This window comes from Oncorhynchus tshawytscha, linkage group LG17 (assembly GCF_018296145.1).
Source record: "Oncorhynchus tshawytscha isolate Ot180627B linkage group LG17, Otsh_v2.0, whole genome shotgun sequence".
Lineage (NCBI taxonomy): Eukaryota > Metazoa > Chordata > Actinopteri > Salmoniformes > Salmonidae > Oncorhynchus > Oncorhynchus tshawytscha.
Genome location: NC_056445.1, coordinates 10,152,758 through 10,178,904, shown reverse-complemented (window position 1 = coordinate 10,178,904; position 26,147 = coordinate 10,152,758). Strand labels below are relative to the sequence as shown.

The 26,147-nt window shown below is 42.2% G+C and overlaps 1 protein-coding gene across 1 annotated transcript; it reads right to left on the bottom strand.

Annotated features, from left to right (window-relative positions):
- Positions 1 to 472: 472 nt before the first annotated feature.
- Positions 473 to 25,652, bottom strand: LOC112216835 (myoD family inhibitor domain-containing protein). The gene is made up of 5 exons (XM_024376941.2): positions 25,395 to 25,652; positions 24,963 to 25,125; positions 23,013 to 23,141; positions 5,866 to 6,159; positions 473 to 1,308 (listed from the first exon to the last, which is right to left on the bottom strand). The coding sequence occupies exons 2-5, from the start codon at positions 25,054 to 25,056 to the stop codon at positions 1,058 to 1,060; spliced, it is 768 nt and encodes a 255-aa protein (XP_024232709.1). The 5' UTR covers positions 25,057 to 25,125; positions 25,395 to 25,652; the 3' UTR covers positions 473 to 1,057.
- Between the last annotated feature and the right edge of the window lie 495 nt (positions 25,653 to 26,147).

The following is a 26,147-nucleotide window of genomic DNA, read 5'->3' as shown; positions in this document are numbered from 1 at the left end:
TGGGTAACGCTGCATCGAGGATGGCTGTTGTCGATGTGTTCCTGGTTCGAGCCCAGGTAGGAGCGAGGAGAGGGACGGAAGCTATACTGTTACATTGGCAATACTAAAGTGCCTATAAGAATATCCATTAGTCAAAGGTATATGCAATACAAATCGTATAGAGAGAAATAGTCCTATAATTCCTATAACTACAACCTAAAACTTCTTAACTGGTAATATTGAAGACTCATGTTAAAAGGAACCACCAGCTTTCATATGTTCTCATGTTCTGAGCAAGGAACTTAAACGTTAGCTTTCTTACATGGCACATATTGCACTTTTACTTTCTTTTCCAACACTTTGTTTTTGCATTATTTAAACCAAATTGAACATGTTTCATTTTTTATTTGAGGCTAAATTGATTTTATTGATGTATTATATTAAGTTAAAATAAGTTCATTCAGTATTGTTGTAATTGTCATTATTACAAATAAATAAAAATTGGCCGATTAATCGGTATCGGCCTTTTTTCGGTCCTCCAATAATCGGTATCTGTATTGAAAAATCATAATCGGTCGACCTCTACTAAACACACTAAAAGGCTGCTAAATATCAAAGTAAAATATGTATTCCTTTGATTTTTCGTCAGGACTTGACAGTTTGGTCGAGAAAAAGAAGAACACTTTTAAAGGCAAAGATGTCAGTCGGATAGGATTCCTGAAATGATAGAGATCTTCCTATCCAATAAGGCATCTAAAGTAATACTGTTTAAAGAGCTGATTAACATATCTGTCAACAGTAAACACACTTTGGTTAATTAAAACATGTTTATACTTGTGGTACGTAACAAAAGCATTTCTAAACTATTTTTGGCCCCTGCTTGGCCATGTTGGCAGAGAGGCCCAGTGTAGATTAACAGATCTCTCTGTGTAGGCTTATATCGAAGGCACGCACTTGTACACACGCACATATGCTAGGTCACACACCCCACTTCCCCCTCTCCCTCCCTCTGCTGGAGTGTAAAGTACAGGTAACAGTAGCAATACGGCCATCATTCCCAATCCCATCATGGCCCTTCCTATGTGGGGAAGCAGATGCCGCAGCACTCCATGCAGATCTCCAGGCAGTCGGAGGACTCGCAGCAGGCGTCCATGATGCCACAGTCCATGTCGTCGCAGGGGCAGTTGCAGTCGTCTCCCATGTCCTCAGCGCAGCAGCAGCAGCAGACCTCCGACGTGCAGGTGCCACAGCTAGCCTGGGCCACCACCATGTTGCACAGGGTCAGGAACTCACAGAACAGACAGGCCAGGATGCAGTGGACACAGCAGTCTGGGTCCAACACACACCATGTCCATAGAGACGGGTGGAGGATGATGAAAAAGGATGAAGGATGCATGAAAAAAAAACACAGAAAACATGATCAAATACAAAGAAGACAAACAGAAAACAAGAACTAAAGCCTATTAAAAGGCCCGTGGGAAAAATCTGATTAAAACCCCTGCCTGGAACAGAGCGAGTTAATCCCTGGGTCCTTTGTAATCAGAAGCCTTGAGCAGGGCTCAGGCAGTTATACAGTCACAAATCAGACTGGCCAATTACTCAGACACATACAGTATGATAATGTCCTAACAGTAAATAGGGCAAGATAACAGACTATCACTATTAACTGACAAAATAATTTGCAAAACAAGACAAAACCACAGAATGAAATGGAACAACGGTAGAATAGTCAATAGTAGAATATTGTCTCTATGGATGAAACTGTGTCCATGACTGGGTGTGTGTATTGTGTGGGCGTGAACCTGTGTGTGTGTGTGTGTGCGTTCAGGTGCATAAGAGAGAGTGTAAACTGAGTAGAAGGTGCAGACTAAGCAGGGAGGAGGAAGGAGGGCCAAATGGAATCAGGGAAAATTCCAAGAGACTGAATTCCACTTTTGAGTTTTGATTAGCAGCTTTCTAAATAATAATTGGGGCATTATCATGCAAATGCAGACATGATTACGTAAAGCTGATTAGCAAAGTCCGAATTCTTCTCCCTGGCAAATTGTTGTGCCAATGCTGCCGTTTTCCTCATCACTGATTAACATTCAACCTCTTCTTCGACCTTTTACGTGGCTGGGGAGCACAACGCCAAATCACTGTTGTCTTCCAATGAACGGATGGAAAGCCCTCTCTGCTTCACCAATGAGACAGCTGTCATTTTATTTTATGGAATTTATTACTCCGTTGTTTGTTCAGAATGTAAGTGATGTCATGCACTAACGGCCGTTACATGAAAATCAGGTGGTACACAGTAAAAACAAAACAAAAATTGATGGACAACAGATTTAGACAAAACGATAAGCAAAGAACATGTAGACATTTTTAAAAATCAAAGCACATACAAGCATTTTAAACAATGTTAGTTGAAATTAATAATCAGCTTTGTACTAAGTCCTGTGTCCTACGTCACAGATCTCCTCTGCCGGGCTGTTTTCTGTACCATGCAAAGAGCTGAGAAGTCTCTCCCAGCAGAGCCAGCCCAGCAGAGCTTTGGAGCTGCAAGATATGGATATGGATGCAGAAAAATGCCAGTACAAACAGAGTGCATTTTCAGAACTTTCATCAGACCATCCTCAGCCTGTCAGAAAGACAGGGCTCCTTTCTGACTGGGTTTGAGGAAGAGAATGAAGGAGAAGGAAAAGAGGAGAGGATGGGACGGGCTGAGGAATGCTGAATGCTCATGTTTGAGCAATCAAAGTTAGTTTTTTTCCCCCCTGTTCCCTCACACAGGCAAAGCTTGACCAGTGGCGCTGTATCAGATACAAACCAGATAGAATGCCAACATGGAAAGATGCAATTGTGTTCCCAAAGATGTTTGAACGCAGCTAAATCATAGGCAAACTACAACGGAGACACTTTTGAAGAAACGCTTCATTTGTCAGCATTTGAAACGATGGCATTAAGTTACTGAAAAATCATGAATTCATGATACTGTGCCTATACATATTGTGCACTGTATTCTAGAACTGAAAGTGCTTGTGTACTACTGGAGAAAGTGGAATGAGCAGAACTTTGCCAATGTCAAATGATGAAACCTCAAAGCCTCTCAAACCTTGAAAGACGCCTTGCAATAATTAAGCTAGTACCAGAACAGTACACGGTTCTGATACAAAATTATCTAAATACTGGCCATAGCGTCAAGCAGTTAGGGCATCTTAGTTAGCTATTCACTTGGATGTATGATTCAACAGCAGCGATTAGTGAAAAACCTTACAGAAGGGGGCAAGGAAGGGGGCTGGGTCATGTACACAAGAACGCCAGACATCTCTCCTTACCACAAAGAAAAATACGGCGGAAATTGACACCGCCTCAGCGAGAGATCGTTCATGTTTAATGTCAGGCCGCGGCGAAGATGCCCAGATTCTGGAGGGCCAAAAACAGCGGCGAGCGCATCAGAGGAAATTGTTTGAGACATCTGGAGAAAGAAAAAAACTCCAAAGGCTCACATCAAAAAGAGGAGCAGCATGACATAAAACAAGCTGGAATGGGTGCACACCATCGAGCCAAAACGAAAACATTCCAAATGAAGAGAGACTGTTGGATGGAGGGCCAGGATACTGCCTAGCTGCCTGCCAAAAGCACAGGGAGGGAGAGAGGGAGGGTGAGGGAGAGCGATTGAGAGGAGAGGCCCACCCCATGCAGTAGCCTTTACAGTGCAAGTCCATAACGCATGAATGAGGGTCAAACTTGTGGCTATGGGGAATATACACACAAACCAAGGTGTGACGACAGAGCATGCAGACTACAGAGCAAAGAAAGCATTCAAAATCAGTCACCACAAAGCCCTTAAAAAGTACTGAATGGGACTTAAGGAGCTCAAATCATAATTGACAATTTTTTTTTTTAAATAACACAAAAAAGGCCCCAACCGACCCCCAGCCTGACGAAAAGACGAGCGGTAAACAACTCTTCAGTCAGTAGGAAATACAGAACTTATCACAGCTTTATTTCAGTGCTAGAGATCATGTGCCAAGAATGCTCTGTTGTAGAATCCCCTGAGCTAGGTCCTCTTCCAGAGGAGCTGTTTGGTAGCTCATTTCACAGGCAAACAGATTATGTTAATCCATGTAAACATTAAAACACAACAGCTTGCTGTTTTCCGCCGGGAAATAAATACTTGAGTGTGAACATATTGACTTTAGAAAACACAAGTCGGGAAAATAAGCAACACAAAAGCTGTAATGAGACAGACTTATTGAACTGTTGCTGCTATTTGAGTTTGCCAATTAAGACGTGGAAGAAAACATGACACCGGTGGAATACATCATTGGAGAATATTTAACTTGTATCATACCTTATATTTATAGGGAACTCTATCACTTGTTAGTCTTAGCCCTACCGCCAATCTGCTGCATATTTCAAATAGCGTAACCTTGGTGAAGACAATCTCAAATTCCCCAATCCATATAAAAAAAACACCGTGAGCTCCAAAAGTACTTTGTTTTGGCTCTGTACTCCAGCACTTTGGATTTGAAATTATACAATGACTATGAGGTTAAAGTGCAGACTGTTAAGCTTTAATTTGAGGGTGTCATTCAGGACTACCCATTATCATGGTAGCATCCACATGAATGAAGGTGTGTTTAGAAACATATTCTACTCTTATTTGCAATCAAAGTGACTCCAGAAGGACAACACATTATGTACCATTAATTTCTATTGGGCACAAAATCATCTGAAAACACAACCAAAACAAACAGCAAATGCATCCAACAAGTCTGTAAGAGTCACAAGCTTGATGTAATCATTCTGAGCTATGAATATAGGACCAAATAATACACTTTTGACTACTTGCACACACACATAAGTGAATTTTGTCCCAATACCTTCGGTCTACTAAAATGGGGGACTATGTACAAGAAGTGCTGTAATTTCTAAACAGTTCACCCGATATGGACGAAAATACACAAAACTTAAAGCTGGTAGTGTGCACTTTAACCTCAGTCATTGTATCATTTCAAATCCAAAGTGCTGGAGTACAGAGCTAACATTAAAAAAATGTCACTGTCCCAATACTTTTGGAACTCACTGTAATCACACTTCCTATCATCCAATCTTATTTTTACTCCCTCTTCCTCTATAAGACAAAGTAAAAGACAAAGTGAGAGGAGTCCGAGACGAGGCGATGATAAGCAGGGTGCAGCAGGCAGGTTAGATAATGGATAGCAGATAACAGATAGCAGACAGCTGTTACAAGATAAAAAAGAGGATGTGTGTGTGTGTGACTCCCAGACAGACAGAGCCACTGTTAATGAGGAGCCACAGTGGGGCTGGAGACTGGAGGACAGACATGAGCCCATGCAGAGGGAGGAAGGTATGAAAGGAGGGATGACACTTCGCAGGCAACCTGGGCGGCTCAGCCTCATTAGCGGGTCACACCTTACTGACCATTAGTCATTCAGAACACCAATCACCTTCATTACACTCACCTCCGCACAACACCAGAGAAAATGATGGTTCCTCCTGAATTCTAAAATCCATCCTTTCGGTTGTTGTTGAGTAAAATAAAGCCATAGGAAGCAGGCCTTGACCAAATGAAAGTGTACTTTCATCATTAAAATAAGACAACCGACAGAATCTGTCCATTGTGACTGTCTATTCTGTCCCCTCCACAAATAGCATTTTAAATGGTGGAAGACCTGCCCTAAAGGTGTTGATGAAGTGCTAGGAGAAAGTCAAGCCAAGCAGATGAAGGATGTGTGTGTTCATTGTGTGATTATTAGTGTGTGAGTGACTCTAATGACCTTAAGTTGGAGCACAGTACTTACCTCCTAGTGAGAGAGTGTGTTCTATATAAGACAGAGTATGTGTGTGTACAGTCAGCGCCCAGTACTTATAACTCACCCTCTGGTAATGTCCCAGGCTTGTGGGATCCGGTGGAGCTTCCCTTACTCTGTCTGCTGCTGTCGCTGTTGACCGACAAGCTGGAACGAAGCTGGCTCTGCATCTTCTGGGAGACGCCGGGCGATGGGTGCTGCTCCACCCCACAGGTACATTGCCGGCGAATTCCATTGCCGTTACTCAGGCCGGTGGAGGATTGGTGGTCATTTTGACTGCTGGCAGAATCAGTTTCTTCTCCTCCCTCGTCGGGCTCTCCCTGCGCAGAGGTGGTTGTCTGGGGCAGCGGCTGAGGTTGAGCTGGATGGGAAAAGTTTTTTTTTTTTAAATGTCACACTCCTCTCTTTTCAGTTAGTGAGGACTTACTGTGCTTTCAGCATGTTTGACAGAGAACATGGCATTTATTCTCTACTCAGGTTATATAGAGAAGGATGTTTAGAAGGTTCAAGGCACTGCGTGTCTTTGTTATGTGCTCATGACAAGTACCAAATAAGTCACTTAAGGTTACTTTTTTTGTAACCCTCAAGATTTCTCGTTTTGATCTTTTCATACCATCAGAACAGATATGGGAATCCCGCGGCTAAACCTTCAACAACTGTCCTTTTCTTGTACTGTCATCGTGGAGCCTTAACAAATAAAAGAGCACAGAAGAGGATGCAACCTTCACCACAGCCAAATGATCACACAGTACAGTATCCCTGTAGGTGAACAGTGATTGAACAAGCGTTTTCTTGGAGAAGCACCCAGGTGAGTTAAGACGGAGAGAGAGAGAGAGACTGATCATGCATTCCTGCCTCTGCTACAGTAGAGTAGTGATTTCCCTTCCCCTTTCGCAAAGCTCTGGCTCTTCACACTCTTACAGTCGCTCCACGTGTGACAGGTAGCAGCCAGCCATGAAGAGTCAACCCCCGAACAAATGAACGTCGGGCCATCTGATAAAATAAAGGGAGCGGTGACATTTCCAGGGGAAGAGACTCCTGCACCTCCAGCTCTACAGGGAGCTAGCTAGCTCCTGCATTTTACGTCCCATCTGCATCACAAAGGAGAGACAAGTAGCAGCACGGTGACTTATTGATCTCCGTTGAATTATTCAGCTCTTTAGGGTTTCTCCCCCTTTCTTTTTCACAACCTCTGCATTTTTAGGGTGCGAGTGCTGTACAAGAGGCGGCCCATACAGCAATACAACACTCACACAATGTAGTGTTGATTTGCAGAGTGCTACTACTGTACCTGAACTTTTCCAAGTCCAAGTGGATGCACCAAACAGCGATCTGAAAATGGCCATTCTTTCGTTCCTGTCTGCTCACCAACTAGTAGAAATTGTTAACAAGAGAAAGGAAAATTTAGCTCTAGCCAAACTTTTTTTTTTTTTTTTACAACACTCAGCACCCGGGGGGAGACTTCTCTGACGAGAATGTAGATGCAAAACAATGCAATGCAATGCAAGAGAGACACTGCTTTGTCTCCTCGTACAGTGGTCCGCATGCTGCCTCTATAAACAAAGACTTTTGGGATCAGGTTTCAATGCAAATTGAATTAGCACAAAGGATAATTCATTATGCTCTGGTTTAAACCCAGGTTGATGGATTTGACAGCTTTTTACATGACATTGTTAGTAAACTATGGTGGCTAAAAAGGAGATTCAACAATTGCTTGTTGTTTTCTTTCACCATATCCACATGTAACTTGTGTGATATCAATTTTGTTCTTCTATAGTGAACATCAACAATCTACTCTGTGATAAGGCACATATTGTAAGAGTGGAATTCAGAATCGGCAACAAACACACCATAATATAAACTAGTACAAAAGTTATCTTAAGCTTGCCACCCAAGTGGCGCAGCGGTCTAAGGCACTGCGTCACTACAGCCTCGGGTTCGACCCCAGGCTGTGTCACAGCAGGCTGTGACCGGGAGACCCATGAGGCGGCGCACAATTGGCCCCTCGTGTTCCGGCTTAGGGGAGGGTTCGGCCGGGATTTCCTTGTCTCACCATGCTCTGGCAACTCCTTGTGGCGGGCCGGGTGCCTGCAAGCTGACTTCGGTTGTCAGTTGGACGGCGTTTCCACCGACACATTCGTGCGGCTGGCTTCCGGGTTCAGTGAGCAGTGTGTCAAGAATGGCTCTCGACCTTCGCCTCTCCGGAGTCCGTAGGGGAGTTGCAGCAATGAAACAAGACTAACTACCAATTGGATAACACACAATTGGGGAGAAAAGGGGGTAAATGTAAAAAGTGATATATAATAAGCTCAATACCCTTTACTGAAATAGTCTACTGGGTGGGTACAAACACAGTATGTACGTAGGACTATGTGACGCCACACTCTGGCCTAAAAGACTACATTTGCCTATGAAATAAATTACCCATAGCAGCTTGTGTAATAAAGCAGTCTCTTTTCTCATACAGAGGTCATGGAGGCATCCACAAACGACCAACACACAGTCGGTCTATTCCCTGCCTCAGCCAGCATAATTACCTTTCCCTTTGGAGAAAGTCAAGCTTTCAATTTACGAAGTATAAATAGTTATTAGGAAACCACCAGATAAAAAAGCAGCGGTTTGGGTTTCCGACACACTAGAAAGCCTAGAAAGTGGTTCAAGTGCGAGCCTAGGAAGACACATTTCCAGGGACAGGTTCCCAGTGTCACTGGCAGACATTTTTATTTTTACCCAGAGAAGGCAATGGGAGACGAAGATGAATGAACAGGGTAACATTCAGAATCATTGATCACGTTAATGATGATCCTGCCAAAGATGACGGCATGATGAACCATGTAACCACACTGAACCAAGCCAGCTAGTAGAATATACTGTAGAACTCCTTCTGGTAATAAGAGAGAAATAGAACTAGCAGCAATAGACAGTAACAGTCAAACATCAACTTGGATAACAACTGTATACTCTATAGATCAGGTATACAATATAAATGCCTATGTAATATAAATGCACTACAAAGTCAATATTCCTACCCAGACAAGGAAACATATCCCCCATAAAAAATATATATATTAAAAAATCCCCCCAGAAGTTTAAATAATCATAAGCGATTAAAATTGAACAGTTGAGTGGTTTACCACAAAAACTTGTTCGGAGCTGGTGGACGTACACAACCTGGCAGATCGCATTAAAAAAACATGTTTAGGAGAGGAAGAAAAAAAGCACACTTCAAATTGGACTTCTAACCACCCTATTTCTAACACAACAACTGTTGAGAGTGTACATCTGTAGTTGAATAATACATGGAGTAGTCCTCTACACAGGCTGTCAAACATATCAGAGGGAACTGGGGGTGAGTGGTTCTTGACGGTCTAAGCAGCATCCCAATTTGGTCCCTTATATCTGACAGGCTCAAATATCTCGGGAGCATTTTTTTATTTATTAAAAGGCCAGTGTTTGATGGATTCATGAAGAACACACAAATATAATTGCCATTTGTCACCAAGTGTTCAGCAAGTAGTACCCCCCACGCCATGGGGACAGCAGCACCGGTGCGCCTAGAGCGCGCTACGGTCTGTGTGTGGGATCGCTCTGTATGTAAAACTGTGTATAAACACCTACGTTTTGTTTTGTGTGCCAGAAAATAGGTCCTACAGGAAGAATTCAAAATTGCACCCAAAAGACACGAGTATAACACTGACCCACCAGGAAGACACAGGAATATGAACATCAACTCAAATGTGCTGTATAAACAATTATACGACTAAGAGGTCAAAACAGGGCAGCTTGGAATTCTCATTTGCACATTACTACACTGTAAGTCATAGGTAAGGCAGGAGCTGGATTGAAAAACATAGAACGCTGTGCTTCTATGGCTCAATCCTTTTTAATATTAAACGGGAGAGAGAGTTCTGTTTGCAGAGACCTATTAGGATGCCTATCATAAGGAACGTACAGTTAGTTATTCAAATGTCACACGTCAGCAGGCTAAACAGATCCATCCAGCCCCATCTCCTAACAGCTAGCCAGATACAGCTTGTCAAATGCACTGTGGAATACTCACAGGGGAGCGGGGGGACAAATATGGCAAACAAGATGTAAACTAATCCAACAGGAGCATCTCTTTCAAAAACACTGAAAGGCACTTAAAATGGTAATTCTTCAAGTAACTTGTTTGTTTATCTTTGTACTCATTACATATGTACATATTATAAACATGTTTCCTACACATGTTCCGACCTTGTACCTGGTTGATCGAAATGCTAATTTGTGAATGTGCCCATGACCTAGCAGCGGTCTCATCGTCCCCTAAACAGCCTGGGGTGGCGTTTCCCCTCCTAACAAACACCCCTGTAATGTCTGGCTGGCTGGGTTGCTCAATCCAAAAGGGATAGATTTTCTCATTAGAAATTATACGTCTCCCATTCCCATAGTTATAGACGCAAAACCAGGGGAATTATATGAGAAGGAGGGGGAAAAAAATAGCACCATAAATGTTATTACAAAGGCTCTGATTTTTTGTTAAATCCTTCGGCATATCAAAGCTCATTTACAGTTTTACCTTCCAACTCTGTGACAAGGACTTTCTTTATTGTGTCAGAGGACAGGTTGTTGGAAGCGACATGCAATGTCAGAGTCATCGTGAGTTGTCCTTTCAACTCCCCCAACTGAACACAACCCAGGCTGTGATCATTGCACATGTGAGCATCAGGCGTAAAAAAATTGCATTTTAATTGCATTGAAATTGATTCAAATCTAGCGTGAAAATGATGATGAGTGTTAGGGTGCTGTAGCTTAGAATAGCCTGGATAAACTAGTCCAACAAGCCTAGTCTAACTAATTAATGGACACTAGCATTCACCTAAAAAATTATTGTATGGCAGGAAGGCATTCAACACATGCAGCGTAACAGGAAAATGTATCATGCTTCAACAGAATAAAACATGTGACAATCTCAGGATGACTCTGTGGTGGTTGTCGTGGTAATGTCAAATCACTCCTATACTAAAAAAGTAACCGTCCAACTGATCACACACAGCTCTATTCATCTTAGCCTAGTGACCATCGGCCATCTGTGCCCGTTGAGGGAACTAAATGACCTTCTCTGATAGGATACTCTATCAGCAGGACGTGACAGGTTATGCGACAGAAGTGTTTTAACTCCATTAGCCCTCCTACCCTCCATTCTGATGGTATTTTATAATATTGCATCTAATTCCTGGAGAAACATCCATATCTACAGTAATGTCTTATTTTCTTGCCGTTTTGAATGAGGAAAGTTACTACTACTCAGCTGGTTTTCACCGTGGCACACTTAATTCTCTGTGACAAATTATCATTCAAATTTGGGCCTTCAAATGTAACCTGCTGTAGTGATCTGACACTTGAGTGTTTTAGTATTCTGAGCCATCCTCTCTTTCCCTTGTTTGCAGTCTCTTCCCTATTTCAGACTGCCTCTCTCTCACCCTCTTGATAACAATGACAAGGAAAGCAGGGCGTCTGGGATTTACTCATTTCAAATTTGGTAATTTCGCCGCTGATTGAGGGGGGGGAAAAATAACCCCTTCGGACCTTGTTCTGCTTAATTACATTTTACAGTGGAGAAGGCAACTTGAAAGACAAGAGCTTGATTCGACGACCTGAACCTTTCAGGCGCTCTTGGGGGAGGTGGAGGCTATCATCAATTACCCTTCGATTTCAAAATGGAACATTTGGCGAGATTAATATGTCTGACTGCTATCCAAATCATTAAAATCACCCAATGAGATGCCGTTTTCTCTTAAATGAATCACATTGAGAGGAAAATCATTCACATTGTGCAAACGCCAAAAGCTCACAGATGTTGAAGTTCTTCTCGTTCCACCTCTTGTGTTGTGTGGAATTTGGTGTGCTGCTAATTTGAGTGGTGCAAATGTAGCAGAACAGAACAGAACAAAGACATCCACCACAGCCTTAAAATTACACTTTTCTCCCTCCTTTTCATCCAAGATAAAAAAATAAATGAAAAGACCTGTGCTGTGACTGTCTTAAGCTTTATAAAATCCACATTTTTCCCCAATCTATTTCCATCTGAGAGCAAGAGAGGAGTGTAGTAAAATCAAATGTAAACATGTCTTCACAAGTTTAAGAAAATTCACATATAGCACAGATTTATGCTTTACACAGGCATCTACCACATTTTCTAGAAAGATCAATTATGACGTGACTCAGAGCAGGCCTAGGGGAGCTGCCAGACTCCATACTCGCAGAGTGCTCCACCCTCTCTGACGACTCAAAACCAAAATTAAGCAGCAGCGAAGTGGTGTGGGGAGATTATTTTCAGCTTCAGTTACATTGATGACTCACAGATTCCACAAATTTCTAAATCTCTATGCTGAAGTTAGCTACAAATTCCACAGGAAACAGACTTGTTTGAAATTCAAAAGGGGCACAGTGCATCTGGAGGGAGGGCATTATTGTACTAACAGCAGCAGAGAGAAGGACAGATGCATTCCAAATCAACACACAGCAACAAAAAACTACAAAAGGAACTAGGCAAAACTGACCTGTCCATAACGGCCAGCTAGTATAGGGTCTGTATGGGGCAGACAGTCTATAAAAAAATATCTATAGACATGGTTCCTTTATTTGCTCAGTATCAATCTGAGCATTAACCACAGCTAATGGGACAGCTGTGGGTCAATGGTCTTTGTCTTCAGAGGTGCCAATCAGGGCCTTAAGCTGTGTGATCAGACTAGGGGACAGAGGTGCTAGTCTGCCTCTGAGTGGGTTTTTAACGGAGACGGCCGTATTGATTTCAGCTCTAGCCAGGGAGCGCCGTCTGCATGGTGTCTGAATGGAGCCAGCCCAGCCGGGTCCCCAGTCACAGTCCAGTGATCAGAGCCCTGGCAGAATGACCTACCAGAGAGGTGGTGAACCTGCAAACATCGTGGGGGCAACAGCACTAGAGATCTCTGTAATAGAAAAGGGTTTTAACCTTAATGTTGGAGCCAAAACCCTGTTAGAAGCCAAGTAATCCCCCCTGCACTGCTCTCATTTGAAGTGGGACCCTGTGTGTGTGTGTGTGTGTGAGAGAGTGAGAGAGAGAGAGCTTTCCTTCTCTCTTCTCCAAGGCACTCGCTCTGTGCTGTATTGTGGAGTTGGTTCGGGAACCAACAGAGTGGAGCTGCACCAGGGCATTGCTGTTCAGGGAATGCAGCAGAGCCTTTGCAGTAGAGTGTATATAGCGGAGCTCTGTGCACACCTGCTCTGACTGCTCCAAGAAGACAGGTAAACTAGGGAATGACATCTAGGCCTGTGTGTTTTACTCCGATTACAAAACTGACAATTTGAATGTGTTTGAGTATTCAAATCTTCCCTCCAACACGGCAAAACAATATTTCGTTCTCCATAGCCAATAACCTTGTTTATTTGCATTATGGCGGTGATAAGATATCCCCACATTAGACATACTTGTGTATAAGATTTCAGTACACAGATGGGTGTGAATACAGTGCCTTCAGAAAGTATTCAAACCCCTTGACTTTTTTCACATGGTTACAAAAACAGCCTTATTCTAAAATGGATTAAATAAAAATCCTCAGCATTCTACACACAATAGCCCATAATGCCATAGGGAAAACAAGTTAGTAGGAATTTTTGCAAATGTTTTACCAATAAAAAACTGAAATACCTTATTTACATAAGTATTCAGACCCTTTGCTATGAGACTCGAAATTGAGCTTCGGTGCATCCTGTTTACATTTAAGTGTCTACAACTTGTTTGGAGTTCACCTGTGGTGAATTCAATTGATTGGACATGATTTGGAAAGGCACACACCTGTCTATATAACACAGTTGACAATGCACGTCAGAGCAAAAACAAAGCCATGAGGTCGAAGGAATTGTCCGTAAAACTCCGAGACAGGATTGTGTCAAGGCACAGATCTGGAGAAGGGTACCAAAAAAAGTCTGCAGCATTGAAGGTCCCTAAGAACACAGTGGCCTCCATCATTCTTAAATGGAAGAAGTTTGGAATCACCAAGACTCTTCCTAGAGCTGACAGTCTGGCCAAACTGAGAAATCAGGGGAGAAGTGCCTTGGTCAGGGAGGTAACTAAGAACCCGATGGTCACTCTGACAGAGCTCCACAGTTCCTCTGTGGCGATTGGAGAACCTTCCAGTAGAACAACCATATCTGCAGCACTACACCAATCAGACCTTTATGGTAGAGTGGCCAAATGGAAGCCACTCCTCAGTAATAGACACATGACAACAGCTTGGAGTTTGCCAAAAGGCACCTAAATACTCTCAGACCATGAGAAACAAGATTCTCTGGACTGATGAAACCAAGATTGAACTCTTTGGCCTGAATGCCAAACGTCACATCTGGAGGAATCCTGGCACAATCCCTATGGGGAAGCATGGTGGTGGCAGCATCATGCTGGGTGGATGTTTTGTCAGCGGTAAAGACTGGGAGACTAGTCAGGATCGAGGCAAAGATGAACGGAGCAAAGTACAGAGAGATCCTTGATGAAAACCTGCTCCTGAGCACTCAGGACCTCAAGATGTTCACCTTCCAACAGGACAACAACCCTAACCACACAGCCAAGACAACACCGGAGTTTCTGAATGTCCTTTAGTGGCCCAGTCAAAGCCCGGACTTGAACCCGTTCGAAGATCTCTGGAGACAACAGAAAATAGCTGTGCAGAAACGCTCCCCATCCAACCTGACAGAGCTGGAGAGGATCTGCAGAGAATGGGAGAAACTCCCCAAATACAGGTGTGCCAAGCTTGTAGCGTCATACCAAAGAAGACTCAAGGCTGTAATCGCTGCCAAAGTGTCAAAGTACTGAGTAAAGGGTCTGAATACATATGCAAATGTGATGTTTTAATAAATTAAAAACAATTTCTAAAAACTTGTTTTTGCTGTCATTATGGGGTATTTTATGTAGATTGATAAGGGGGGGAAACTATTTAATCAATTTTAGAACAAGGCTGTAACGTAACAAAATGTGGAAGTCAAGGGGTCTGAATACCTTCCGAAGGCACTGTATCTAATCATTTCACTTTAGTATTTTCAAATCTCTTTTTCACAATGAAAATGCTTCAACACTTCTGGAAATGCTCATTTGAATGCTTAAAATGTCCCATATGAAATCCATCTACAGCAAGACAATGAGGAAATAATTACAATGGCCATTTTAATCAACCCCTGTGCTACCTTTTCACCCTATTTATACTGTTTTTGATTCCATGACCCACGGGTAAGTAATCACTTGAAAATGATGCCTCTGTTTTTAATGCACTCGTGCTTTAGACACATTTTGTTCAGTAGAGACAGGGGTCTACTGGATTACAAGAAAGATTTAGCTCATGGATAACAACAACCATGCTGTTATTTTTGGCAGAAAGAATAGCACAACAAAATTGATGAGACACATTTTTTTGAATATTGATGATATAGGAACGTTTCTGAAGTTCACAGGATCTTACCCTGTTTACTAGGGTGCTACATTTTGTATGTGGGTCTAACTAGTCTTTACACAACACTATTCAAAACAATGACGATTCCTGGATATCTCACTATTCTGCATTAATTTCATAGATGCTATATTGAGGCATCAATAAGCAAGCTCTTCTGCAACAATTCATCAACACATCTACCATTGGAAGTGTCAAATATGAACTACCTAAAAGGTCATTTCTACACCCGGTTAATAACCTTGAAGCTTCCAGAGTAAAAGCACAATCAGGGATTCACACAAAGGCCACACTAATGTCTTTCTTTTCAAGGCGACAGCCATGTTATTTGACCTCACGACTTCACTTCAGAATTTCCCTCAAGATAAAAAAAATAAAAAAGAATAATCATTTGAGCAGCCAGGGTTCTTCTTTATCCACGGCGAGAGCACTTCAACTATTTGACAATCACAGTGAATAATGTGGCAATTAAACACCTAAAACTGGCGTTAGGTCATGGCAATTTATTTAAGGCCCGGGCCTGCAGTGCCAAAGCCCAGTCTGGAGGAGATATCACCCGAGTGTATTCCCCTAGGGGCCGAGCCTCACAAGACCCTGCTAGCTGCCACATACTGGGGCCTTATAGGTGAAGGGCTCTAACAAAAAAAACAGCGACCTGAACATACATGCCCTTCACGCTTTGCATAATTAAGGTCAGAAATAAACTTGCGTTATTTAGCTCAAGTTAACTGTTGAAGAGTAACTTAATTTAAATCTGAAACCAGTTGTTTTAGGCTAAGTTGTAGTGAAACACTTCAATTCTGGTCTTCATTTTAACAGTTTGTTGCAAGTGATATTGGTCTTTTAGTAGTATATCTAGCTCTTTTTACCCCTAGCGGATCAAAGGTGGGGTTCAGTATGAAATCCATTCCCTTCTAGATGTGCTGGGTGGTGCCACCTCAATGCTTACTATAAAAAGGGAGAGGTTCAGTATGAAATCCACTCCCTTCTAGATGTGCTGGGGGGTACCACCTCAATGCTTACTATAAAAAGGGAGAGGTTCAGTATGAAATCCACTCCCTTCTAGATGTGCTGGGTGGTACCACCTCAATGCTTACTATAAAAAGGGAGAGGTTCAGTATGAAATCCACTCCCTTCTAGATGTGCTGGGTGGTACCACCTCAATGCTTACTATAAAAAGGGAGAGGTTCAGTATGAAATCCACTCCCTTCTAGATGTGCTGGGTGGTACCACCTCAATGCTTACTATAAAAGGGAGAGGTTCAGTATGAAATCCACTCCCTTCTAGATGTGCTGGGTGGTACCACCTCAATGCTTACTATAAAAAGGAGAGGTTCAGTATGAAATCCACTCCCTTCTAGATGTGCTGGGTGGTACCACCTCAATGCTTACTATAAAAAGGAGAGGTTCAGTATGAAATCCACTCCCTTCTAGATGTGCTGGGTGGTACCACCTCAATGCTTACTATAAAAAGGGAGAGGTTCAGTATGAAATCCACTCCCTTCTAGATGTGCTGGGTGGTACCACCTCAATGCTTACTATAAAAAGGGAGAGGTTCAGTATGAAATCCACTCCCTTCTAGATGTGCTGGGTGGTACCACCTCAATGCTTACTATAAAAAGGGAGAGGTTCAGTATGAAATCCATTCCCTTCTAGATGTGCTGGGTGGTACCACCTCAATGCTTACTATAAAAGGGAGAGGTTCAGTATGAAATCCATTCCCTTCTAGATGTGCTGGGTGGTACCACCTCAATGCTTACTATAAAAAGGGAGAGGTTCAGTATGAAATCCACTCCCTTCTAGATGTGCTGGGTGGTACCACCTCAATGCTTACTATAAAAAGGGAGAGGTTCAGTATGAAATCCATTCCCTTCTAGATGTGCTGGGTGGTACCACCTCAATGCTTACTATAAAAAGGGAGAGGTTCAGTATGAAATCCATTCCCTTCTAGATGTGCTGGGGGGTACCACCTCAATGCTTAGTATAAAAGCAGGTGACAGCGCGCCTTATTTGGCAATGGTCTTGGTATGTGGAGTGTGCCGATACATTTAGCTAAATGCTTCCTTGACCACTGACGTTACATGAAATTCAAAAGGCAGTAAGGCACATTTCCACATATGATAAATTCAACATTTTTGCTTACCGTTTCACACACCTATGTGCTTTTATGAAGAAAGAACAAACATGTACACTACAGCTCAAAGGTTTGGGGTCACTTAGAAATGTCCTTGTTTTTGAAAGAAACTCAACTTTTTGTCCATTAAAAAAACATCAAATTGATCAGAAATACAGTGTAGACAATGTTAATGTTGTAAATGACTATAGTAGCTGGAAACGGCTGATTTTTAACTGAATCGAACCCAAAAATGCTGATGGTTTTATTGCTTCTTTAAATCAGGACAACAGTTTTCAGCTGTGCTAACATAATTGCAAAATGTTTTCTAATGATCAATTAGCCTTTTAAAATGATAAACTTGGATTAGCTAACACAACGTGCCAATGGAACACAGGAGTGATGGTTGTTGATAATGGGCCTCCGTACACCTATGTAGATATTCCATAAATGTATTATTATTATATAAATAATATATAGAAATTAGCCATTGCCAGATACAATAGTCATTTACAACATTAGCAATGTCTACACTATGACAACATTAGCAATGTCTACACTATGACAACATTAGCAATGTCTACACTATTTCTGATCAATTTGATGTTAGTTTAAAATGGACAACAATTTTTTTTTGCCTTTCATTCAAAAACAAGGACATTTCTAAATGACTCCAAACTTTTGAACGGTAGTTTAGGCTATGAGGATTATACGTTTATATTCATTGCTACATCCATCGTCAAAAGACAGATGACCACCATTGTCATGACAACTATTTTCCCAATCTCTATGACTGGCAGTCTACAACAGTTGGCTCATAGTTCACTGGTTGTGAGTTCTAATCCCACAAGGGGCAGATATTTTTCCTGTGCCCAAATACTTTTTATTCTGAAAAGTGAAACCATACCTGTAACTACTACCCCCTGGTAGTAGTAGTTTTTTTTTTACAGTGCCCAAAACCAATTAGAGTTAATTTGACCATTTTATTTAACTAGGCAGGTCAGTTAAAGAACACACTCTTAATTACAAAAATGGCCTACACCGGACGAAGCTGGGCCAATTGAGTGCCGCCCTATGGGACTCCCAATCATGGCCGGTTATGATACAGTCTGGATTCGAACCAGGGTGTCTGTAGTGACACTAGCACTGAGATGCAGTGCCTTGGACCACTGTGCCACTCGTGAGCCCCCCCAAAATGAGCTACTGCAATGCGGGTTGGATTGAATCCCTGATTTTCATTTTGAAGGTGCTGATTGCACTTTTCTTCCCAAAGCAAGAACGGAATAAATGTGAGTCCACATTTCAATTACTTTTGTGCCCCATTGGGGACTCGAACTTACACCACAGGTGGCAATACATAAAGAACTCAGCGCCTTACCACTGTGCGTCAACTCTCCAGAGCCTAATATACTCGCAATGCACAGAATTGTATTATCAGAGTGCCAGTGGACTTCTGGTAAGTATGCTTTAGTGAGAAAGTGTTAGGATCAGGAAAAACAAAGTTTACCCACCAGCAAAATGAATATTTATGAGCATCTCCCCCCCCACAACTTCTCACCTGAATGCATAATTTTGGGGGGGGTTAGGCAAAGGCTGAAATTGGGGCTGAAGTTACCCTTTAAGACAGAAATAGACAACATGCTCAAATAACAAGCGCCAGCTTCTCTGTTTTGAGTCAGGCTAATAAAAAAACAACAGAGCCAGACAGATCCCATGCAGCCTAGGGCACCCAACAAGTTGGAAATCGGACAGCGGGAGGAAAGAAAAAGCAGTAAAGTGGCACTATGTGGTCGGTAAGATGATTTCCTGTTTCAGTAAGCGAGGGCTTCATTAGAGTCAAGCAGGCCCTCTATACACAGGTTGGGTTTTTTTAAATCATTATTTGAAGTGACTAACACATGTTCCTGTACCTTTCGCTCAAAAGGAGATTTGTCATCTCCCTCACTTTCATATTCCCCAAACACAGTCTGTGGGGGGGTGACTACAATTGCTACATTAAAACTGTTGGCACAGACTTCTTTATTTTGTAGATGAAAGTGATGCATTTCACATGCAAGTAATGCAGAACACCATGGAGTACACTACATAACCTACACTTAGGGCTGGCACAATAACCTTGTTACCGAAAGCTACATGAAAATAAAATAACAGTCATAGCCCTTTAAAAACATATATATTTTTTAATTTGGGTGTGGAACAAACAGCTGACTGAAGACAGAATGGCCTACATTAGTGTGGCAATTTGACTCACGTACACTCGCAATGGCTGCCTGGTATTGTGATGCAATAATTGTAATGGCAATGTAGAAAGTCCATTAAAATTATGCAAAATTATCTATTTTTGTCAGGAAGGAAGAGGAGAAAATTTACCTCAATGTTTTTTTTAAAAACTTTTTTTTGCCATTCTGTTATTACGGTGAACGTGGTCATTTGGGTGGCCAATTCCCATCATCCAAAATTCCATGACCATCAGAACACCTACTTACACCTGCTAGCTACAGTAGAGACCTTAGTTTGACAAGTTCTTGCTTCAAAATCCCTGTTCGAAGCTGCACCGGTAAACAAACCAATGGCAAGTCAATTAGCGTAATAGCGAAAAGGCGCCCTGGAAAAGTTTAACAGCCTAGAAACAAAGAGCTGCTGCATCAGAATGTAAACAATCCTCTTACAGCTACATGGATGGAAGCAATCAGGTTGTTGTTGCTATTAGTGTTGCCTGACAACACACTCTCCTTATGGAGTGGCAAACACAACAGGGTTTGAGAGGAGTTCGAATTGCTGCTTTTTATGATTCTACTGCTTGTACTGACCTGGAATGTGGATTATCGAGTTTGTTTCAAACAGTCAATCTTGAGGTAATGAGATTGCTTTAGCCTCTTGGCAAAAGACAGTGCGATTTAAGTGTAAAATATCGCTTTGGCAAACTTGGTAGGTTAAATGACAAGCAGTAAGAGGCATTGTGAGTGGGTTAATAGTGACATCTCAAGACAAGAGATTTGGTTGGTAATGAACTGGCAGAACATTCTGGAAAGAACTGTGATAATAGAAACAACCTGTTCTGTTCTAACTCCGTGGGACTCACGAGTTGGAAATAGGTTGACATTCACTTTCCATTCAAAAACGGTGAGAACTTTCCAATCAATGTATTTGTTTCCCCTATTATTTCTGCTGAACAAAAGGGCACAACGACTCATAAGGAAGTGTTTACATTGCTTATTAACCCTTTACACTCATTGGGAATTGAAATGTTTTACAGAAGAAATATGAAAAGCATTATGCATAACCATGGTAGCAGTTGAAAGGGAACAGTTTGGCGATAATGGGACAATTATTACACTATAATAAGGTGAGGACACAACAGTTCACCTGACAAGACTGAATCCAAACCATTACACTGTTGATTTTATCTGCATTTCACATTTACTGTACATTTTGCCGCATTTGTTGATAACGAAATCTGAAAATTCTCCGGAGACATTCAGTAACATGATAAGACTATTCCTGGGAAATGTGAGGTAGGTGCATCATAAGACCCCCCCCCAAAAAAATGACAGGAGTTTGGTTGAGTGTATCCAAGTGGCCACACACCTCGCCAAAGTGTGCACAGCTCCTAAGCAATTTCAATGCGCTTTTATAAACGCAAAGAACAGTCTTTAACTCTTGTCGCGTGCGGTGCTCAACCTCAGAATGCCTGCCAGTCAAAACCCATACAGCGCTGTGAAGCACAGAGCCAGAGCTCTGACGTCATGTACAGCATGTTACTGTACAGCCACAACGGTCCAATTTAGACGGTTATTATTTTCAACTTGTATACCGGTATGAGTGTAAAGGGTTAAGAAACAACCAAGTGTGTCTCACCTTGACTGCAAAATAACCACAGATTCCTTTGTTGCTATGGCCCCTTCTTTCATTAGTAACAGGATATTTCCCCCCCGGGTGCACATTTTGGTTATCCCCTAGCACTACATAGCTGATTCAAATAACCAACTCACCATCAAGCTGTGATTATTTGAATCAGATGTGTAGTGCTACGGCACCACCACCACCACCACCACCACCACCAGAGAGTTTGGGATCTAGCAGACGCTCCTCTCCAGAGCGACTTACAGTTCATGCCTTCATCTTAAGATAGCTAGGTGGGACAACCACATATCACAGTACATTTCTCCTCAAAGTAGCTATCAGCAACGTCAGCGCTAGTAAGGGAGATTTTTTTTTAATCTCACAAATAAAGAACCCCCTTGGGTTGTGCCGTGGTGGAGATCTTTGTGGTCTTTACTCGGCCTTGTCTCAAGATGGTAAGTTGGTGGTTGAAGATATCCCTCTAGTGGTGTGGGGGCTGTGCTTTGGCAAAGTGGGTGGGGTTATATCCTTCCTGTTTGGCCCTGTAAGTGGGTATCATCGGATGGCGCCACATTGTCTCCTGACCCCTCCTGTCTCAGCCTCCAGTATTTATGCTGCAGTAGTTTGTGTGTCGGGGGGCTAGGGTCAGTTTGTTATATCTGGAGTACTTCTCCTGTCCTATCCGGTGTCCTGTGTGAATTTAAGTATGCTCTCTCTAATTCTCTCTTTCTTTCTCTCTCTCGGAGGACCTGAGCCCTAGGACCATGCCTCAGGACTACCTGGCATGATGACTCTACCTGGCCGTGCTGCTGCTCCAGTTTCAACTGTTCTGCCTGTGATTATTATTATTTGACCATGCTGGTCATTTATGAACATTTGAACATCTTGGCCATGTTCTGTTATAATCTCTACCCGGCACAGCCAGAAGAGGACTGGCCACCCCACATAGCCTGGTTCCTCTCTAGGTTTCTTCCTAGGTTTTGGCCTTTCTAGGGAGTTTTTCCTAGCCACCGTGTTTCTACACCTGCATTGCTTGCTGTTTGGGCTTTTAGGCTGGGTTTCTGTACAGCACTTTGAGATATCAGCTGATGTACGAAGGGCTATATAAATAAATTTGATTTGATTTGAGTTTGATGTTATCCGCTTCACTCTAAACATGGCTTCAGTGCAAACATGCCATGTAAAACACTATGCTTGCCTTCTAAAAAGATTCAAGTGCACTGAAAGCTGAAACAAGTGGGCCTAGACAGTCAAAGTCAAACCACAACAGGATTTCCTCACTCACACTACAGAAAGCCGAAGGGTTGGAAGAGCAACCATGCCAACTATTGGTCAGTATAGCAGAATGAGAGAACACGCATGCTACTTCATCCCATGTGATTGTTATTTAATCCCACAAGACCATTGTATTGGACTTCAAAACCATCTTGCCATTTCTCTCTGAAACTGGGAGGGTAACTTTTCAGAGAGACCGTCTGTCAACGGGCATATGTCACTCTGCCACAGGGCCTAGTGACAACAAGTGTTGATTGATGATGCCAGCTTATGACAAGTCCGAAGGTCCTGACAGAACATGTTCATGACAAAAACATTACTCAGGTATGATAGTTGGGCTTGGCTACTGCACAAGGCAATACATGTTTAGAGTGTTTCTGTCGCAATGTCATTGTTTCTGTCAATGTGTACAGTACAATTGTTAGGTATTGTGTTTTGTGTGGATCCCAGTAAAGTAACAGATGAGGATCTGGGCAAACACGTAAGAGCAGGATTTCCCCGAAGTGCCCCTCATTGTAACACTTACTTCGAACAGGGTCACAATAGGCCGTGTTTCCCTCTGTCACGTGACTTTGTACTTCGGTGGACGTGCCTCTGGGACACGATGTTCCGGATGGGTTTGTAGTTTCAGATGATTCGTTACGGTCACAAGCATCTAGGATCAAAGCCACAGAACATAAGAAAATGAACAACTGTTTAGCAGAAGAAGAAGGTGGGAGAGAGAGACAGAGAGATTGTTTGCATGCTACTCCCACTGAACAACTCAACTGGTCACAATAAAGTTGCACTATGTACTTCTACTCAGAAACAGATGTAAACTGTGACGAGAAGGTCAACTTCGGTGGACGTAATACTACTATCAGGGACAGAAGGACAAGCCAAGTCAGGGCTGCCTTATTTTTTGCCAGAGAAAACATTGTCCTTTGTCGAAAGGTTACACAACAGAGTCGGGAGCAAGGCGGTTTCATGTAAAAGCCAAAGCCAGATTTCTGGATTTCATTTTCTCTACTCTCGGGTGTGCACTACCTGCCAAGGTTGTTACAACCATAAAGACAGCCTTCATCTACATTGAAAAAAGTATGTAGGCAAAATCCTGCTCCGATAAGTATGCAAAAAGGTCAGATCCATCTCTCTGAGTGACGTTATGTCAACCCTCATCAAATATTGTACATTAAATGATCAATGCCATCTCCATTCCTGTTATGTTTAGCTAATTGGCTACAACATCAAAAACATCTACAACGTCTTTATGACATTAAAAAAAAGAGGACCAAGGCACTCTTCATGCAATTAAAATGCCTTTATTTGTATGGCATGTTCAATGGAAACAAAGTTTTAAAAATTCTCATGCGTTTCGGCTGCATGACCTTTGTCAGGGAGTCTTTATGACATAGTTGAAAAAACTAATTCCGTTTGCTTCAGACAATTCCTGTATGTTTTTGTTTTTGGGGGGTGATGTTTTGGTTGTATCCATAGTCCTTTCATGTTATTTGGTTCTGGAAAAGAAGGTGACGAATGGCTCAGCGCAAGATGGCAAATGTTATTTTCCTTAGACGGATGATGTATTTGTTGCAGGCCTGTAATGCTGCCGCTCTGTCTGGTAAGCAATGGCAGATAGATGAACGAGCCACAGTGGCTCTAGATAGATATGGCCCAATCTTAGCCAGAGGCAGGGGCTGATAGATGGCAAGTCTTTAGTCTTGGTGTGACTCCCTCCCTTTCAGATCGATGCACACTTACAGTAGCAGTGTGTGATGCATCGCTGTATTTAGTGACTACAGTTAGAAATAAATTAGCCTATTCTCAGAACATCTACAGCCTCCTGAGAGAGGGGAAATCCAGTCTTAACTGAGAAAGGCTTAGAAGGTCCAGCGAAAATCCATTTGCCACCCGTCCCTGTGATTGCTTACTCTGTCCTACTTTGCTATTTTTGACAGTGCTGTAATGATGCTTGGTATAAATAAGATGGGGTAACGGTTCACTGGCTGTTTGAAAGAAGAAAAAAATATTTTTTTTAAAAACAGGGCCAAGCTTATTTTACATGTGATAATCTTACGGCAACTAGAAAGTTAATTAAAAACTATAATTGGCTGTGGTTCCTGCTAATAGTCGCCAAGGCATTCCTTCAATCTTTATTGCGAAATAATGAAAACATTAACATGCCTAATGCTGGTGAATAGATACTGATGTCTGGTAAAACAGCAGGAATATAATTTAGCGGGAATGGGTTCATGTTGGTTGTTATTATTGTTCTGAGTGAACTGGTGGATTTTGACATGCAAGATCATGACTTCAATGATGACTAATCTCGACCAAGTTATTATTGATGGAATATTCCCTCAATGGTAAATTGACACCAGAGTTCATTGAAAGTGAAAGCGATGTAGAGCACAAGTACAACACCGTCACCAAACCAGTAAACAACAATTGCATAAGAGTCATGTTGTCAGCCCTTATAAGCAGTATATTGTCATACCGTGAGAGTTTGGGAGAAGAGGACTTGTCTCCTGTTGAAGGTTCTCCCCTGGCCCAGCAGGCCCTTCCGGAGGTAAGACGGTATCCGTGGACATGAGACAGTCCTCTTGGAGAGATACACGACAGATAACGAAGGTTCTCCTTTTCCTCCTTAGCCCTTAACCCTGGGGATTTGAATGTAGACGTGAGTAACAAACTACCACTCAAGTGAACGACAATGCTGGTTCTCTCTCATAGAGAGCGGAGTATGAGTGACGTCAACCCACAATGTATGTCGTTAAAAGTTAGTGGAATTTTCCCCCTTTACTGCCTTACAGAAACTATACAAACGGCAAGGAAACCTGCAACTAAGTAGTTTACATTTCCACATATATGGTTATTTATTATAGGCCTGCACTGTAAACACATGCATAATACGTTTGTTGATAAGTACCTTACAAACATGACAACTCCCTGCCTCAAGTTTGACTCATTCCCATCCCTCCTCCATAGTGAAACGCCTTCTCGTTTGAAAATGCAGCACTAGTTGTAAATTCAAATATCTCCAAAGTTCTCCATACGTTTCCAATTATTCGCTTTATTCCGATTATCGCGCGGGACGAGTTGTAATATTACTCCTAATTGTCCTCGACGTTCTGCTGGTTCGCTTGATAAAAGTTTGGTCTAAAACATTTTCATCATATCCGGATTCTGATTACAGTAGAGAGTTCGTGTGCAGTGTCTAAAGGACCATGGGAACATTTCGGAAAAGTCAACTTTGACGTGTAAACAAACTATTGCCACTTGACCGTATCCTAAACAAAGTGTCCTCAAGGTATAGCTGCTGCTTATTTGCCGCTAAGATTATTGTCTGCTTGTCACCTATCATTATATTGATATGCATCGATGCACCTTGTCCAAGAATGATGCAGATCGTCCTCCCAAGTCATCACACGACTCAAATCGTTTTTTAAAATCTAACTATTAAACTGATCACTACTGAAGTTTAAAACGTATTGAAGAGTACGTTTACAACATAATACGTTGCATGGACTCACACTGTGTTCAATAATAGTGTTTAAGATGATTTTTGAATTACTACCTCATCTCTGTAACCCGCACATACAATAATCTGTAAAGTCCCTCAGTCAAGCAGTGCAATTCCAATTCAGATTCAAACAGGACAATTGTCTAATGCCCTGTAAAG

What these genes read in the sequence shown, in the direction of transcription:
- LOC112216835 (XM_024376941.2), bottom strand. Translation starts at nt 25,056, where the DNA reads ATGTCCACGGATACCGTCTTACCTCCGGAAGGGCCTGCTGGGCCAGGG. An exon ending in TCTTCTCCCAAACTCTCACG is followed by an intron (nt 23,142 to 24,962) that starts GTATGACAATAT and finishes CTTTGATCCTAG; the next exon opens with ATGCTTGTGACCGTAACGAA. An exon ending in GCCTGGGACATTACCAGAGG is followed by an intron (nt 1,309 to 5,865) that starts GTGAGTTATAAG and finishes TGTTGGACCCAG; the next exon opens with ACTGCTGTGTCCACTGCATC.